Raw genomic sequence first — 15,008 nt, 5'->3', positions numbered from 1 at the left:
GAGGGGAGAGTAGGTTTGGCTGGTCATGAAAATCATTTAAAGCGCGTGATCCCAAGCCCAGGAGCGGCAGGCTCGGTTCTGGAGGTGACGGGCTCAGCTGCTGGTCCAAGGCTAATGTGGCTGGAGTGCCGGGGCTGGGAAAAACTCCACTGCAGGCACCAAACAGCTGGCTGCAGATGAGTGGATGTATTTGCATGGGCAGCATGTAGGTATCCTTAGGTTTTCCTGCCACTGAACACCCAGTCCAGGGTGTGTGTGTGTATATATATATATATTTTTTATATATCTCTTATGCCTTCCAGCTCTACCTTATCTGTGAGCTCTGTGTTTAAAGAGAGCTCAAGAAGTAGGGCATTTGGAAGGAAATAAGGGACCCGGCAGAAGGGTGGCAGTGGAAACGGATGGGGCAGAGGCTGGGGCGTATGCCTGGGGCAGGGGGAGCGGCAGCACGCTCCCGCAGAGGGCAGAAAGGCATGGGACGGCTCTGCCGGCTCCCCGGGAGGAAGTCTGCCGCCTGCGCGGCACGCTTTCGCCTGGCTCCCCTCCAGCGCCCAGCCTCGGCTCCCGCCCGAGTCACTCCAGCGCCAAGCGGGACCGCCGAGTGCTGGCGAGGCCTCGGGGGTCAGCGAGCCCTATCGCTCTCCAGAGTCACCTGTACCCCTCCGGGCAGGGCATGTCTGGAGCCAGCACGGCTCTGTGAAGGGCTCCGATTCCTGTCTCCCGTTGATTAATGCTCCTTCTCCTCGGGAGGTTTCGCTGGTGCGGTAGGTACCACCGCGGCACCTAGCAAGCCTGGCTCCACGCCGCCTCAGCCCAGTTGCCTAGTAAAACCCGGCCGGAGGCCAGCGATCTTTGCTCAGCCCATTCGCCCCTCTGAGGAGTAGAGATTATAATGGTGTGTTGTATATTTTTTAATTTCCTAAAGGTAACTGTTCAGTCCCCACCTAATTTTACACAGCATGTGAGGGAGCAGAGCCTGGTGACAGATCAGCTCAGCCGGCGGCTCGTCCGTACCTACCAGCTGTACAGCCGGACCAGCGGGAAACATGTGCAGATCTTGGACAACAAGAAAATCAATGCGATGGCAGAGGATGGGGACGTGCACGGTAAGGACACGCAATGGGGGCGGCCGGGGGGGACAGGGAGGTGTTCGCGGTGCAGCGTGGCGACTGATGATTTCCGTCCAGAAATCATTAAAATCGTTCGGCTTGCAGGGGCTTGTAAAGGGAGAACATAGGGGTCAGCGGTAGCGGCTGCGTGATTCAAGGTGAGGGCACGCTCCCCGTGCCGAGGGAGGGACCGGTACTTGCAGGATAGCGTCTGGCCGTTTCTTCCTTTGCAATCGTGTTTTGCACCTGACTCGGAGGGCTCGGGGATGCTGCTTGCTGTGCAACAGGACCATTTCAGCCCAGGCTTTTGCAGGGCTGGGTTGGAGAAACCAAACTCTTTTTGAAAAAAAAAAAAAAAAAAAAAAAAACCCACAAGCCCCCCCACAAAGGGCTAAACTGCTACTTTGGAAACCCTCCCTAAATTAGGAGTGTCCAAACTAGCCTTTCTCCTGGTACTCCTTCCCAAATCCCGCGAGCGAAGGGGCAGCGGCCGCAGGCGACGACGCCGGCAGCGCGTGGCGACAGACAAAGCAGAGGGGGCTGCGCGGGGGCGAGAGCCCCAGCCGCGCCGTGGCCTCTCCGCCATCGCGCGGGCCGTGGCACCCCTTCCCCAAAACCTCCGGCGCCCCGATGGCGCGCCAAGCCCCTGCGTACTTTGATCGCGCGCGCTGATGACGCGTTTGGATGGTCAAACGCCGCGCGGGGTCAGCGGTGTCAGTGGGTCCCGCATCGCCGTGGGCCCTGGCCGCGCTCTCCGGGGCGGCGCGGGAGCCCGGGGCCGGCTGGCCTGGTCACGACACGGCAGCTCACAGGAGGTGCCTGCGTTTGTGTGCCTTGTGCATAGGAATCACAACTGTTTTTCTTTGGTATTAGCTGCAATTTCCCTTTCTTGCTTGGGGAGATTAGTAGAAACACTTTTCTTCCTTCCTTTTTTTCCCTCCTTTTTTCTTTTCTCTCTTTTTTTTTTTTCCCCCCTCCTTTGGCTGAAAATTTCGTGATGAACTTTAAAAGTTCAAGCGAAGCCTAGGTTCCATGTACGCGGTACTCTGTGTATATCACATTAATCTTGCAAATGAATTATTCTTACCCTTGAGCAGCTCTGGATTGAAAGGGCTTTAGCTAATTTCCCGAGCCACAGAATAAAAAAGCTCATCTTGTTTTAGACCTATAATGCCTGGATTTTAAAAGGCAGTTAGTGCATATTTAAATAACGACCAGGTTTAAATAAGGCCAGAAGGAGGGGACTAGTGGTGGCTTGAAAAACTCTATTAAAATGTAATAAAAAAGGTTAAGCATTTGAAGAACTAAGGAGGAAAATGAAGACTGATCTAAAACAGAAAGAGAACAAGCAGTTTTTCAGATGTAAAGTTTTAAAAGAGTTGCAAGTCTGTAAATGTTAAAATAGAGGTTCAGGATTGTTCTATATGAATCTCTAGGGAGGCCCCCATGTCTGGAAGAACTATTAAAACGCTTCTTACTTTCACCTTTTTTAACATTTCCTGAATACTTTCTCCTCTTCGCAGTCCAGTTGGGGGATCAAGTGTGTCTCGCTGCATTTTTTCAGCATTTACGTAGCCACTTTCCCTTCAAAGTTTCAGCATGAAACATAATTTTAGTGGGATAAATCTGTCACTTAAGTGAAAGAATAGAGTTGAAAATGTTAAGCTCCCCCCACCCCCGAAAAAGAAGAAAAAAACCCGGACTCCCCCAAAGCAGCATTTTAGAAATTCAGTTTTGGGGGGGGGGGGGGGGGGGAGAAGCCCCTCCTCCCCAGGCCCTTCGCTCTTCGCTCTGGTTTTTTTGATCTGATTTTTTTGGGTGGGCGTGTAAAAGGGGTTGATTTATCCTTGCAGATGACCCCTTTCCCCACGCTGACGTTTTTACAGCCGACTTAACATCGAGCCCGGCGTTTTCGGTTATCTGTCTTAATTGTCGATATTTGATTGACTTTTTTCAATTCTAAGCAGCGGCGGATGGCCGGCGCAGCCGGGCCGGCTCCCCTCGAGCTGCGCCTGCCGTGGCGCGAGCCGACAGCAGCTGTAATCTGGATTAAACCTCTCCCCGGGCCCTGTGCCGCGGCTCGGAGGTGCCTCGTGGTGGTGGTGGTGGTGTTTGTTTCTTGTTTTTCCCCCACAATGGGTTTGTCCATTTATTCTGCGTGCAGGGTTTCCTCCTGCTCGGGGCCAGGGGAATTTGGGTTTTGCTGGGGGCTGCCTGGCCCGTGCGTGTTTTACGGTGCCGGTGGCAGGTTGTCCTTGTCCTCCGTCCCTATTGTTATCCCGGCGCAGGCTGGCAGCCCCGGACCAGCGGCTCGCGGCGCTGGAGCCGCGCTAGGCAGGCTCGGGTGGGGAGGCGAGCCCGGCCGCCGGCTATAAATCACGGCCGCCCTTTGAAAAAGGCAGAAAGGGAAGCGATGTGCATCTTTAAAGCGGGTTTTTGTGCTCGCTGGTCCCGCGGCCTCCCCCGCTCGCTCGTTCCCTCCTCCCGTCCGTCCCTCCGTCCCTCCCTCCCTCCCTCCCTGCTCGCTCTCTCTCTCTCGGAAAGAAAAATCAATTCTCCTCAAACCTTTTACTGCCTCCGAGATCAATTCCCCCCTCACTTCCCCAACAAACAGGGGTCCCTGTCTCAGGGCTACGTTTACGGGCGGCCGCGACTCCGCTCGCTGCTTTCGGGGAAGCCCGCACCGGGGGCCGCGCGAGGCGCTGTGCGCCCCCAGGCTGAAATAGTCCCGATGTCCTCGGCTCCGAGGCCAGGCGGTGCCGGCTGGCCATGGGGGGCTCTGGACGCCGAGCAGTTTGGGGGCGAGAGGCGCCGCAGAGTGACACCGGCAGGCCGGGTGCCCGCGTACGCGGGGGACCCCGTTTGCCCAGCGGGGCTGTATTAGCAGGTGCCAGCAGAGCGTGGGCTGCCCTTCCCGGGGCCGCTCGCGATAGCCCTCTCCAATTAACGCTGGCAGGGCTCGCGGGGCACCTCTCGGGCGCCCGGCGCGATGGGTGGCTCTGGCACAGCCCCTGCGCCGCTGGTAGCGCCGTCCGCTCGCCCTCTCCACCCTCGGCCGTGCCCGCGACGCTACGCGAGGGGTGCGGGATCACGGCATCGCAGGCGTAGGCCCTGCACAGGCAAAGGAGGCAGCAGGGTTTTTGGGGCCTGGAGAAGAATTTAGGTTTGTTTTAGCCTGTGTGCGTCCACGTCATCTTTTTGCCTTTCCAAAGCATCCCCCTGCACAGCCACCCGCTCCAGAGCCCAGTGGCCGCCCTCGCGGGGCAGCCGCTGCTGGGGCATGCTGAGCAGCGCAGGAGAGGGACGACAGCGAGCCGGGATGCTGCAGCCGTGATCGCGCAAGCTGCAGTGCGGGGAGCCGAGCAGCCCCCGTGCAGCGGTCAGAGAAGAGGAATAAGGTGGTGGGGGCTGACTTTAGGCAAGGGGTGATGGTAGCAATGATGGCACAGCTGGGACTGTCCCAGCTGGGTTTGTATTGCTGGGAGGGAGCCTTTGGTGCTTGGCCACAGCGCAGCCCTTCCAAGTCCTGACCAGGTAGCCACCGTCCCAGGCCAGGCTTGCTCCACGTCTCCTGGTGAGAGGAGCTGTCTCTGGGGGCGAAGGAGGACTGGGCTGGGGACAAGGCTGTCCTGTCCCATCCTCCCCTGTCCCCTGGGACGGATGGCTTCGGGGCTCAGGTTCCCAGGGTGGAGGCAGGGGACGGAAGGTGACAGGTCTATTTATAGGCGGCCCATCGACCCAGCGATTTGCATAGCTCCTTCGGAAGTAGATCGATGCCTCCATTAAAAAACTGAGACCAAATCAATACGCCCTCTCGACTCGCGCAAAGGTGAAAGGCATTAAGAGGGTGGCCGTACCCTTCACGCCTCCCCTGCCAGCTGCAAAGTCACCGCTCCTCCTGCAGCCCTGGCCCGGGAGGGAGCCGAAGAGCGCCGTGCCCTGGGCTGGGGCCGCCGGGCAGCGAGCTGGGTGCTGCCAAAGGTTTCCCGCCTGCCTCCCACTTGCAGGCTGGCACAGCCCTGCCTCGCTCTGCAGGGTGGCCGGTTTGCTCTCCGTCCGCCGTGTGCGCTGCTCCCATCCAGGGAGGTGCCTGGGGCGCCCTAGCCGCTGAGCCCCGTGAAGGTGGGCAAGGCACAGCTATGCTCCCCCGGCACGACGCAGAGCTGCAAAGGGACTTGTCTGAGGTCGTGTGGGGACACAGTGACAAGGCAGAGGGGACGAGGCTGGCTGTTAACCTTATATCCTGGCTTTGGGGCTGTCTTTGGCCCATATCTCTCTCTGCCCGGCACATGCCCTTGGGCAGAGCGCTGCCTGGCATTGGCGTCATTCGGGTCCCCAGCCCTGCGCCTGCTGGAGCCTCTGTGACCTCTCCCTCTTGTTCCTCCCCCCTGCTCTCGCCAGCCAAGCTCATCGTCGAGACGGACACCTTCGGGAGCCGCGTGCGCATCAAGGGGGCCGCCACGGGTTTCTACATCTGCATGAACAAGAAAGGGAAGCTGATTGGCAAGGTAGGGTGGGGGGCTCCAGCCCTGGAGGCGCGCAGAGAGCTGAAGGGGCCGGGGAAACGCAGTGAGCAGCCTGGTGCCTGCCGGGAGGGTGACGGAGTTTTTATCCAATACGTGGGGATGGGGAGGCTGGGATGGGGGTTTCTCAGAGGCTCAGCTCTCTGGAGAGCAGGGGGATGAGTGCGCAGGGCCGCCCAGGCGGTGCAAGGGAAGGGGGGGAGCGAGGAGGGGCGAGCGGGTGCCGCGTGGGGCACATTCCTCGTATCTCCCCGAACAAATAGGCGGATTGCTCCACTATTCTCCCCGATTACATGGTACAAGCGCCAGGAATGTTAAGATGCTCCGGGGGGCAGGCCCCGAGGCCGGGCCCCGCGGCCCACCCGTTAGTCACGCTCCCTCCGAGCCACAGCGCTCCCTCCCTGGGGGTGGCGGCGGCTGGGCCTGCGCCGTCCCCGTGGGGCGGCGAATTGCCAGGAGGATTTGCCATTGCGGGTGCTTCTCCGGGGCTGGTCACACGGACCATGTGGCCACCACGTGTCCCTTCCCTTGTCCACTGCTCTGTGCAACTGGGAGGCTGCGGATGCCTTAGCCACCTCAGCATCTGTGGGCATCTCTTCGTCATCCCTACGGACCCTGCGTTGCCTCCCCGACCCCTAGCCTCCCCTCTCTACCCAGAGGAGGGTAGGACGGGTGGGCAAACAGACCCTAGTGTTTGCTTGCGGTCAAGCTGCTGGGGAACCCAGTCCACGGCATGGGGAGGATAGGAGCACCTAGGATGGATAAAAGTCCCATGGTGGGCGCAATGGGAATCAAGCCTGGATCAAGTGCCATGGTGGTTTGCAGTGGTGCTGGCTGTGCCCGGTGTCCCGGGAGCCCGAGGACGGTGCTGGCTGGCAGCAACCGGGGCTGTGAGCTCGTGACGGGTGGCATCCACCCCTATTGCCTGCGGTTCCTGCTTGGGCGCGTACAGGTGGCGGGAGGATGGCAGCTTTTGAAGAAAAAGTAGATTTGGGGCAATTCTGGTCTGTAGGGGAAGAGGTGGGAAAGGGGCCCAGAAGCACTGAACCCCCACAGCCTGTTCAGCTAGGGGTGGCGAGAAGAAAACCCCCGGCCGAGCCACCCCATGCTGAGACGTCTCTCCCTGTCCCACTCAGAGCAACGGCAAAGGCAAGGACTGCGTCTTCACCGAGATCGTCCTGGAGAACAACTACACGGCGCTGCAGAACGCCAAGTACGAGGGCTGGTACATGGCCTTCACCCGCAAGGGCCGCCCGCGCAAGGGCTCCAAGACCCGGCAGCACCAGCGCGAGGTGCATTTCATGAAACGACTCCCCAAGGGCCACCAGACCACCGAGCCCCACAGACGCTTTGAGTTCCTCAATTACCCTTTTAACCGGAGAAGTAAAAGGACTAGAAACTCCAGCTCCAGGGCAGGCCCTTGACTTGCCTGCGGGCCCTGCGTTCCCCTTTGGCTGGAGGACTCTCCTAGGAGCTTGGACTATATGTAGAGACTTTCCTATACGGTTATTAAAAGAAAAAAGGGAGGGGAAGAAAGGAAGAGGAAAAAAAACTGCTCTAGTTGTTAACTTTGGGGGTTTGTTTTGTTTTTACAAAAAAAAAAGAGAAAAGGAGGAAAAAAAAGGAAAAGAGAGGCTCTATTTTTGTATTCCAGCTTTAAAAGAAATGAAATGTTCGAAGACTTGTGAAGGGAGGAGAAATCCCTTCGCTTAGAAATGTTCTAGTGTGTTTGGGGTCGCATTTTGTTTTGTATTTTTGTAGCTCTAGGGGGAAAGAAAAAAAAATTGCCGTTTAAAACAAACAAGCAAAAACAAAAAAAATCATATCCAAAGCTGAGAGCAGTGCGATACTTAAATGAACTGAACTAATGCTTACCGGAGAAGACGGAGAAGTCAGCAAATAAGGGGAGGGGGAATAAATTTGGAGGTGGCCTGAGGACTCTTGGGTCCTTTTTGCAGCCTCTGTGGATGCGTGGGGACTGCCTGGGGGGGCTGACCGCAACGCCCATTGCAGGTTAGGACCACTGAAAGTTTTCCCTCCTCAAATATTCCTATTTCTTGAGCTGAGTGAAGGGCTGTTGGAGGCTCGTTGGATCCTTCAGAAAACACTACTGGCTTCCCAACTCCACTTTTTTTCCTCAGGAGCAGATGGGCTGATGGACGCCCCAGAGAAAGTCCTGAATTGACTTGGTACCTCTTACCCACAAGAGCATCCTTGGCAATTTTTTTAAAGCTACTAAGGTGAGGCAGCAGGTGATGACTGCCATGGAGCAGGCTGGTTACTGGTATTTTTTCCATGTGGAAAATGTGAACTCTTCACCAAAACTTTTTTTGTTTGTTTTTAATCTTATTTTTTTATTTTAATTTTCTATCCGATGGAAATTTTCATCCTTCAGATTAAAAAGAAAAAAATGTTTAAAAATTACTTGGTAGCCATTTGTGGCTGTTTTTGTGGTAATACTGAGTTTATGGTTGACACTGCAACTTTCAGCTGTCTCTTTCAGGTTTGCTCTCTGAGAAGTACTGCCTGCCTTCCTTCTAGGAAAGGGGTGGTTTTCTTTAAAAATTTCTGTGTTGACAGAAGCCTAGTTTTCTATTTAAAAAAAAAAAAAAAGAGGAAAAAAAAAAAAAAAGAAAGGGGGGAAATGTCAAATCTTTTGACTGAAGATTCCCCAGCCAGCCTGGCTCTGAATGTGCTGCCCTGGGACTGCGCCTCTCTCTGAAGGGTTAAAGCAATTATTCTTAACGGGGAGGGCAAACAAAGACACTGGATAGGAGCCGGAACCAGGGATGACTTTCAATCCAATCTTTTTGATTGTTTGGGGTTTTTTTTTGTTTCCTTGAGGATTTTTTTGGTTGTGTACAAATTTAATATTAAAATGATTGAAATATTTATTTAATATGTGCATTAAAAATTTGTATTAGTCTACATGAGCCTGCCTGCTTTCCAGGGAGGGGCTGGGGCTGGTGCAACTGAAAGATGGAGCGTGCAGGATGGGGCTGAGATGGGAAATGGGAGGACACCCCAGGACCACAGGCTCAGCTGAGACTTGTGGAAATCATGGTTTTTTTCTCTTGCAGTGAATTCCCCGTTTAATGGGTGGATGCCACCTCCCTGCCCTGCTTGGACAGTCCCCTTTGGGACTGAGCTTGGCCACACTGTAACGGAGCCAAAGCTTTGACCTGGGCCAGTGGTTTAGGTGTCAGATGAGGCTTTCCAAAAGAGAGCTGATTTCTGTTCCCCTCCAGCCTTGAGGCAGCTTTTGTGGAGCTCTTGGTGCCATGTAAACCAAAAAGGGCTGGTGGATCCCTGCCTCCGTCCTGGATCTTGCTCAGAGGAGCCTGTAGGGGAATTTGTCCCCGCATTCGAAGCAGGGACCGCGTTGTCCCCTTCCTAGGGCTGCTCAGCCCTCGGGAACCAATGGTTGGTTCCCAGAGTGGTGCTGGTGCACAGCAGGCATATTGTGTTTTTAGCCAGGTATGGAAGGAGACAAAAATAGAATTGTTAAATATGTTTTTAAAAAAAAAAAAGTGTAGAAGTGCAAGAGCCCTGTTGGCACTGCTACCATCATGGGATGTCCACAGCCCAGGATGATGCATGGGCAGGGGGGCATCTGTGAGGCCTGAGTTCAAGCCATCCTCAGCTGATGCTGCAGGCTGGGCTGGTATGCCATGATCTGGGCTGAGCTGCCAATATACATCCTTAGTTTCAAGAAGGAAACCCCAGGGGCTGAGTGGTCCCACGGAGGCTGTGGGTGATGCTGGTGCCATGGGACAGCTCTGCTAAAGGTGGCTGGTGTTTGGCCATCCTTTGGGGGACCCGTGGGCTGGAGAAGCCCAGAGCTAGAGCTGACAAGCCTGCTCTGCAGTCTCTGGGCTGCAGGGAATAAAAGTGAATGGCTCCTGGCCCTTCCCAGGTCAGAGATGGTGTTTGATAGTCTTTAATGGGTGCTTTTCTTTCATTAATTTGTCTAATTGCTTTTCCTAATGGCTCTGTGAACCCTGGGTGGATTTGTGATGGACGGCTGCTCCAGGTAAGGGAAGTAAGATTGGCTCCACGTGGGTCAGCAGAAGTCCCGTCCCCACCAGTGGGAAGGGGATGGTGCGGGAAGGGGAAAGCACGGGTGCTCAGCCTGTGGCCAAGCTGGCCTCCTGTCCTGCGAGTAGCAGATAGCCGGTGCCTGGGCCACCAGCATCCCAGGGCTGGGAGGACACGAGGGCTTGAGCCCAGGGCTGGACACTGCATGTGTCCTCGTCGCTGCTCTGCACCGTGAGGCGTTCCCCCGGCTCACGCCATCTGCCACAGCCCGCCTTTGGGAAAGGCGTACAGGCCTGGCTCCTGGGAAGGCATCTGCTTTCCCAGGTAAGTTAGCCCCACAGTTAATTAGCCTCTTCTCATTAAAAGGCTTTTGGGTTACCATACTGCCTAGGAGCGCTACAATTTGGGCTTTGTTTATTGCTTGAATTTGTCTAGCCCCAGCTTCCAGTCAGCAAATGTTGCTTTGCCTTTGCTTGGAAGATTAAAGAGTGCACTGCTACTTAGTTAATGAGTAAGTGAATTAATTCATGACTCCTCATACCCTATCCCTGCACTGATACTGCCTGGTTCCTGGCCTCGTTGGAGCAGCTTGCACCCTTCCCAGTAGCCTGGGCCCCGTAGGGTGCTGGGTGTGTGAGCTCCCACCACCCGTGCCGAGAGAGGGGAAATGGTCTCTGATACTTCTTTTTCCCCCAGGCACATGGGCTGCAGAAACGCTGCCTGCCAGTTGAATATATGGGGTCAAGCATGAGCCCCATGCTGATCAGCCCCAATGCTGGGGAACCAGCGATGCTTCCCTCCTCCTTCATCAACAGGAGATACGTGAGTGGATGTGTGTGTGTGTGTGTGTGTGTGGACCAAACCTAAAAATCACAGCTACCCAAAAGCCATGGGGCTGCAGGACACTGTGCGAGGGCTGGGCTCAGGAAAGCACTGCAGCCTGGAGGCTTTGGAAATGGGCATTTCTTTCCATTAGAAACTCCTCCTCCTCCTGAGTAGTGGGGAGCAGGAGGAACTGCCCAGCTTCCGTGGTCTCCGCCCAGGGAGGGTTTGGGAAGCTGGGATGGGGGAACCGGCAGGCTGGTGAGGATGAAAGTCAAACTAGCAAATTCCTTGTGACAGGGAAGTGCCCACCTCTACTGCCACTGCTCACAGTGTCACCCTGCAGCCCCCTCACTGTCACCGCCTGGCCAGAGGAAGCTGGCAGATGAAGGAAGAGAGACGACTTTCTTGACTGTTTGTGCATGAGTCCTGCCTGGTCCTGAGCTTTAAACAGTGGTGCATCCATTTTCCTGGGCATATAGGACTTCGCCGCATGGTCCCATCTGGACACAGGCAGGGCAGGTGGAGCGAAGAGGCCCGGAGTAGAACGAAGGTCGGGAGAGTCTTCCTCACCAGACGGGACTGGGAAGCCCAGCTGGTTCAGCCAGCAAGCGCAGGGTAGGAGGACATATGCCTGCATTGCCAGAACACGCTGGGGCAATGCCAGGGCTGGAGAAGAGCTATTTTCAGAGAGAAAAGATAAGTGGGCAGAACTAAACCAAACTGGCAAGAAGAGAGCTCCAGACTGCTAGAGCGGGGACCACTTGCAAAAGCCGAAATAGAGAGGCTGGAGCATGCCCTGGCGAGGCCCCAGAGCCTTTGCCTGGTCACGTTCCCCCACTGCACCAGGGTTGACCCACTGAGCCCCAAACTGTTTGGAACGCTGTATCTACTCCCATCCCCTCCCTTAAGGAGTAAACGCTGTAGGTCTTCAGTGCATAAGAATTTTTCCACCAGGTGTGGTTGGGGAAGGTGCCTGTTGAGCGGGACAGGCTGCATGGTGTCACAGTGGTGACGGGGCTCACCAGGGCCCTCTTGGGCATGCCCCAGCTCGGGAAGAAGGACTAGGGTGTTTGTTTATTGCATGAGGCTCAGCTTTCAAACATCTCCCTGCCATCCCCATCCCCCGCCTTTAATTAATTCTGAGTAAGAAGTCCTGGCTTTATTGTGCCACAGAGCTGAGGGCTCCCTGTGGGAAAAGTCACACCTTCTGAACAGCTTCTGATACCATGCAAATGAAGGACAAGTCCAGGAAACGCTTTCATCTCGGACCTGTCCAGCCCCCTGCCCATTAATTACACACATTTCATTTGTGTGAGAGCAATCCCTCTTGAGGAGGGGGCGGGGGACGGCCCTGGCTTGTGGATCATCTTGGCCACACTCTCTAACGACCCCTCCTTGGAAGGGGGTTTATAGCCAGAAACAGGGATGCTGCGGGGCTCAGTGGGGGATCCCACATTTCTGCTCTCACACAGCTGGTCCAGATCAAACTGGCTCGCTCCATGGCCCTGCAAGCCTCATTCTGCCAGCAAGAGGGCTCAGCACTCCCCTGCAGCCTGCTCGGTGCCATCAGGGCCCTGGCCATAGTCCACATGCTGTCTGCAGTGACCCAAGTGCTAGGGAAGCATGCTGGAGGGAAGTGCAGGATGGACCAGAAATGAGCTCAGTCCTTTCCTCTCCCGAGAGAGTGACTCTTCAGGCCTAGGTGCTTATGAGAAGGGTATTTTTCAACAGGGTTGTCACAAGTGAGCCCCGTGTAGCAAAATGTCTTTTGATGCTGCCACTGCAGCCCGTGTGTTGTGAGATTGCTTCATGCCATGGCAAGGCACCAGGCCTTCTTGGCCATGCGTGCACCAGATCTAATTCTCCTCTTGAGCCTTTCTTTCTCTTTGCTCCTCTTGTTTCTGTGTGGCCACTCTGAACCCAGGTGTCCCCAGCACCGCTGTGGCCAAAGACACCTCCAGGCTGACTCCAGTTTCCCTGGGGCTGATGGAAAGGGTCTGGCCTTAGATGCTGGAGAAGGCCCGGTGTGGGGATGTGGAGTGCAGTGGGTTTTCACAGCCTGTTTCCTCGCCATGATAATAACACTTAGCACTTCTGTAGCACCTGGGGTGCTCCAAGCACCTACACATCTGCTCCTCATTACCACTCTGCTTCCCATTTACAGTGTCTCTGCCCCCTCCCCATACACACTTATAGCAGTAAGAGCTCACCCCTAGAAATGGGGACTACTACACACTGTTCCTTTTGGAAATCTGCTTCAGGGTAGGGTCCCATGGAGCTGTGGCTATATTCTGCTTTGGGGTTGGGGTAGGCAGCTTGGGGTGACCACTATGGCTTTTCTGTAGAAGACCCTTCATGGCCAGGCCACCCCAATCCTTATGTGAGGAAGCATGGTATGCGTCCTCTGGAGTGACAACCCATGCGCCTGGTGGAACATCTGTCTGCTGGCTCTATCCCAGTGGCTAGAGGACTGACTGCGTATGAGAGTGTTTGTGTGTGGATGGGTAGGAATTGCACTTAATGCCTGAATAGTGGCCTGGGTTATCCTGCAAAGAAACCTGCTTCATATGTGCTATACTGAGGATAGGGGTGATGCTTTTGGGAGTCATGAGACTTGCAGCACCTCTGCTATTTTCTTAGTGGTTACAGCACCAGAAGATGCCTCTGGGCTGTCAGACTTGATAGCCAAGGTGCAATCTGCAGCGGCAAAGTCCTAAGCCAGAGGCTCATGGATGCAAGGCTGTGTGGGGAAGAACCGCTTTAACCATGCCCAGGTATTGCTCACTCTGCTTAGCCTGTGCTTTTGTCACTGTGGACTGGGAATGGGACACTGGGGGCAGAGAGAACCTCACCAGTTCCGCAGGGGTCTGATCTGCAGCCCATCCCTGGGAGCCCCTATATTTCCCCTTTCAGTCACTGCTGTGGTCCTGCAAGCTTGCACTATCAGCAGGTCCTTTCCAGGGTCCCTGCTTCCCAGGATCACCTCTCCTGCCAATATGACCAATAGCTTTTTCTCCTCTTTCAGAGCTTTTATAACAGAAGGAGAAGGAAAAATCTAAACCGATTCTTTATGTTGTCGCAGCACATCCTGGTGACTAGAGTCTCTTTCTTTTCTTTAATGGGCTTTTTCACATAGTAAATAGCAACTCTTGCCCTCAGACCTGCTATTTTGTATGGTCAGCTGTAACAGGTGGCACAAGTCAGCTCAATAGACTGAACCATTCTCAAAAGTTTGGTTGCTATCACGGCACAGGAAAGTCCATGGATAGGTTTTGAAGGAGGACTGGAGGGTGTCCCTCTGGGTGTTCATGAGCAGGGCAGCCCAGGAAAAAAATGTGCATTTACAACAGCCAAAAAACACCGCACGTTTTCAGGAGTAGCTGAAATGTGGGATGACAAGGCCTGGACTGTGCATCGATAGGAGATGTTCTGCCCCCAGGATGTGAGACAGGACCTCAGGCACTGGCTTTTTTTGCGTGCTCAGGCCCCGGGACGTGGCTGTGCTCCCTGTCACCCCCATGAGAAGCAGCTGCCCAGCTGGGAGCCAGCCCTTTGGTAATGGCCTGTGAATTTCCCTGGGCTCCATTAATTGCCGCCTGGCTGCTAGTTACAACTCCAAGTCAATAGCAGGGAGTGTTGGGCTCTGCAAAACAACCCCTTGAAATCAGTTGTTATCCCAATTAACAACCAGTTTGGCTTCAGTTCAGGCTGTTAACCATCAAACAGCTAACTGCTGGTAATGATTGATTTCTCAGCAGTTGTGGCTGCAGTGGAGGAGCCAACCTGCTTCACAAAATGCCATTAAAGCCAAGACTTGGCGAAGGCAACTGGCTCAGACAAACAAAGCCTGCTGTCCCACGCTAGTAGAGCAGGCAAGGCAACGGTGAGGATTTCTACCCGTTCTGATTAAAGCATGTGTCAGCAAGGTGTATAGGGATGGACTGGCATCCAGTGGGCCAGCACTGCCACTGTACTGTGCTCCAGGTAGGAAGCAGCTGCTTGTGCCTGTGGATCATTGTGGCATTCAAGACACCCTGTGGATGGAAATTGCTCCATGTCCCACTCCCTAGCAGTTTCTATTCCAGCCAGCAAATCTGCAAAGATTAGTTTGTCCGGTTTAGATGTCGAGGTGCTCCCACAAATCAGCCAGACCATTTCCATCAGCACAGCCAGGTGGGAACTTGTGCAGGGAGAGCAGTTCCCATGAGCATATGCGAGCCTGGGAACACCTCCAGAGCAGCCCAGGATTTTGGCCTGTGTCTGCTGGCGGGCAATGCAGACCTACCTGCAGAGGTGAGTGCCCGTATTAAAGTGACAAAATGTTCTTCAAGTCCCTGTGAAGGCCAGCAGTATGAGGCTCAGGCAGGGTTTTGTTTAAGATATTGGTCAGATCTTAATCCATTTCCCTGCTTGCCCAGCTCTGCTATTTCAGGCTCTGGTTCTCCGCTGTGCACTGTCGGCTTCGTTCTAACACATTGCTGGTGCTACATCAAGGGGTTAGGTGGGATGTTTT

General features: G+C 54.9%; 1 protein-coding gene across 1 annotated transcript; it reads left to right on the top strand.

Moving 5' to 3' along the window:
* The first annotated feature begins 889 nt into the window (after positions 1-889).
* Positions 890-8,518, top strand: FGF8 (fibroblast growth factor 8). Its single transcript, XM_009665624.2, has 3 exons — positions 890-1,106; positions 5,511-5,617; positions 6,769-8,518. The coding sequence occupies exons 1-3, from the start codon at positions 893-895 to the stop codon at positions 7,054-7,056; spliced, it is 609 nt and encodes a 202-aa protein (XP_009663919.2). The 5' UTR covers positions 890-892; the 3' UTR covers positions 7,057-8,518.
* The last annotated feature ends 6,490 nt before the right edge of the window (positions 8,519-15,008 follow it).

This window comes from Struthio camelus, chromosome 7 (assembly GCF_040807025.1).
Source record: "Struthio camelus isolate bStrCam1 chromosome 7, bStrCam1.hap1, whole genome shotgun sequence".
Lineage (NCBI taxonomy): Eukaryota > Metazoa > Chordata > Aves > Struthioniformes > Struthionidae > Struthio > Struthio camelus.
This window is presented reverse-complemented; position numbering and strand designations above follow the sequence as displayed.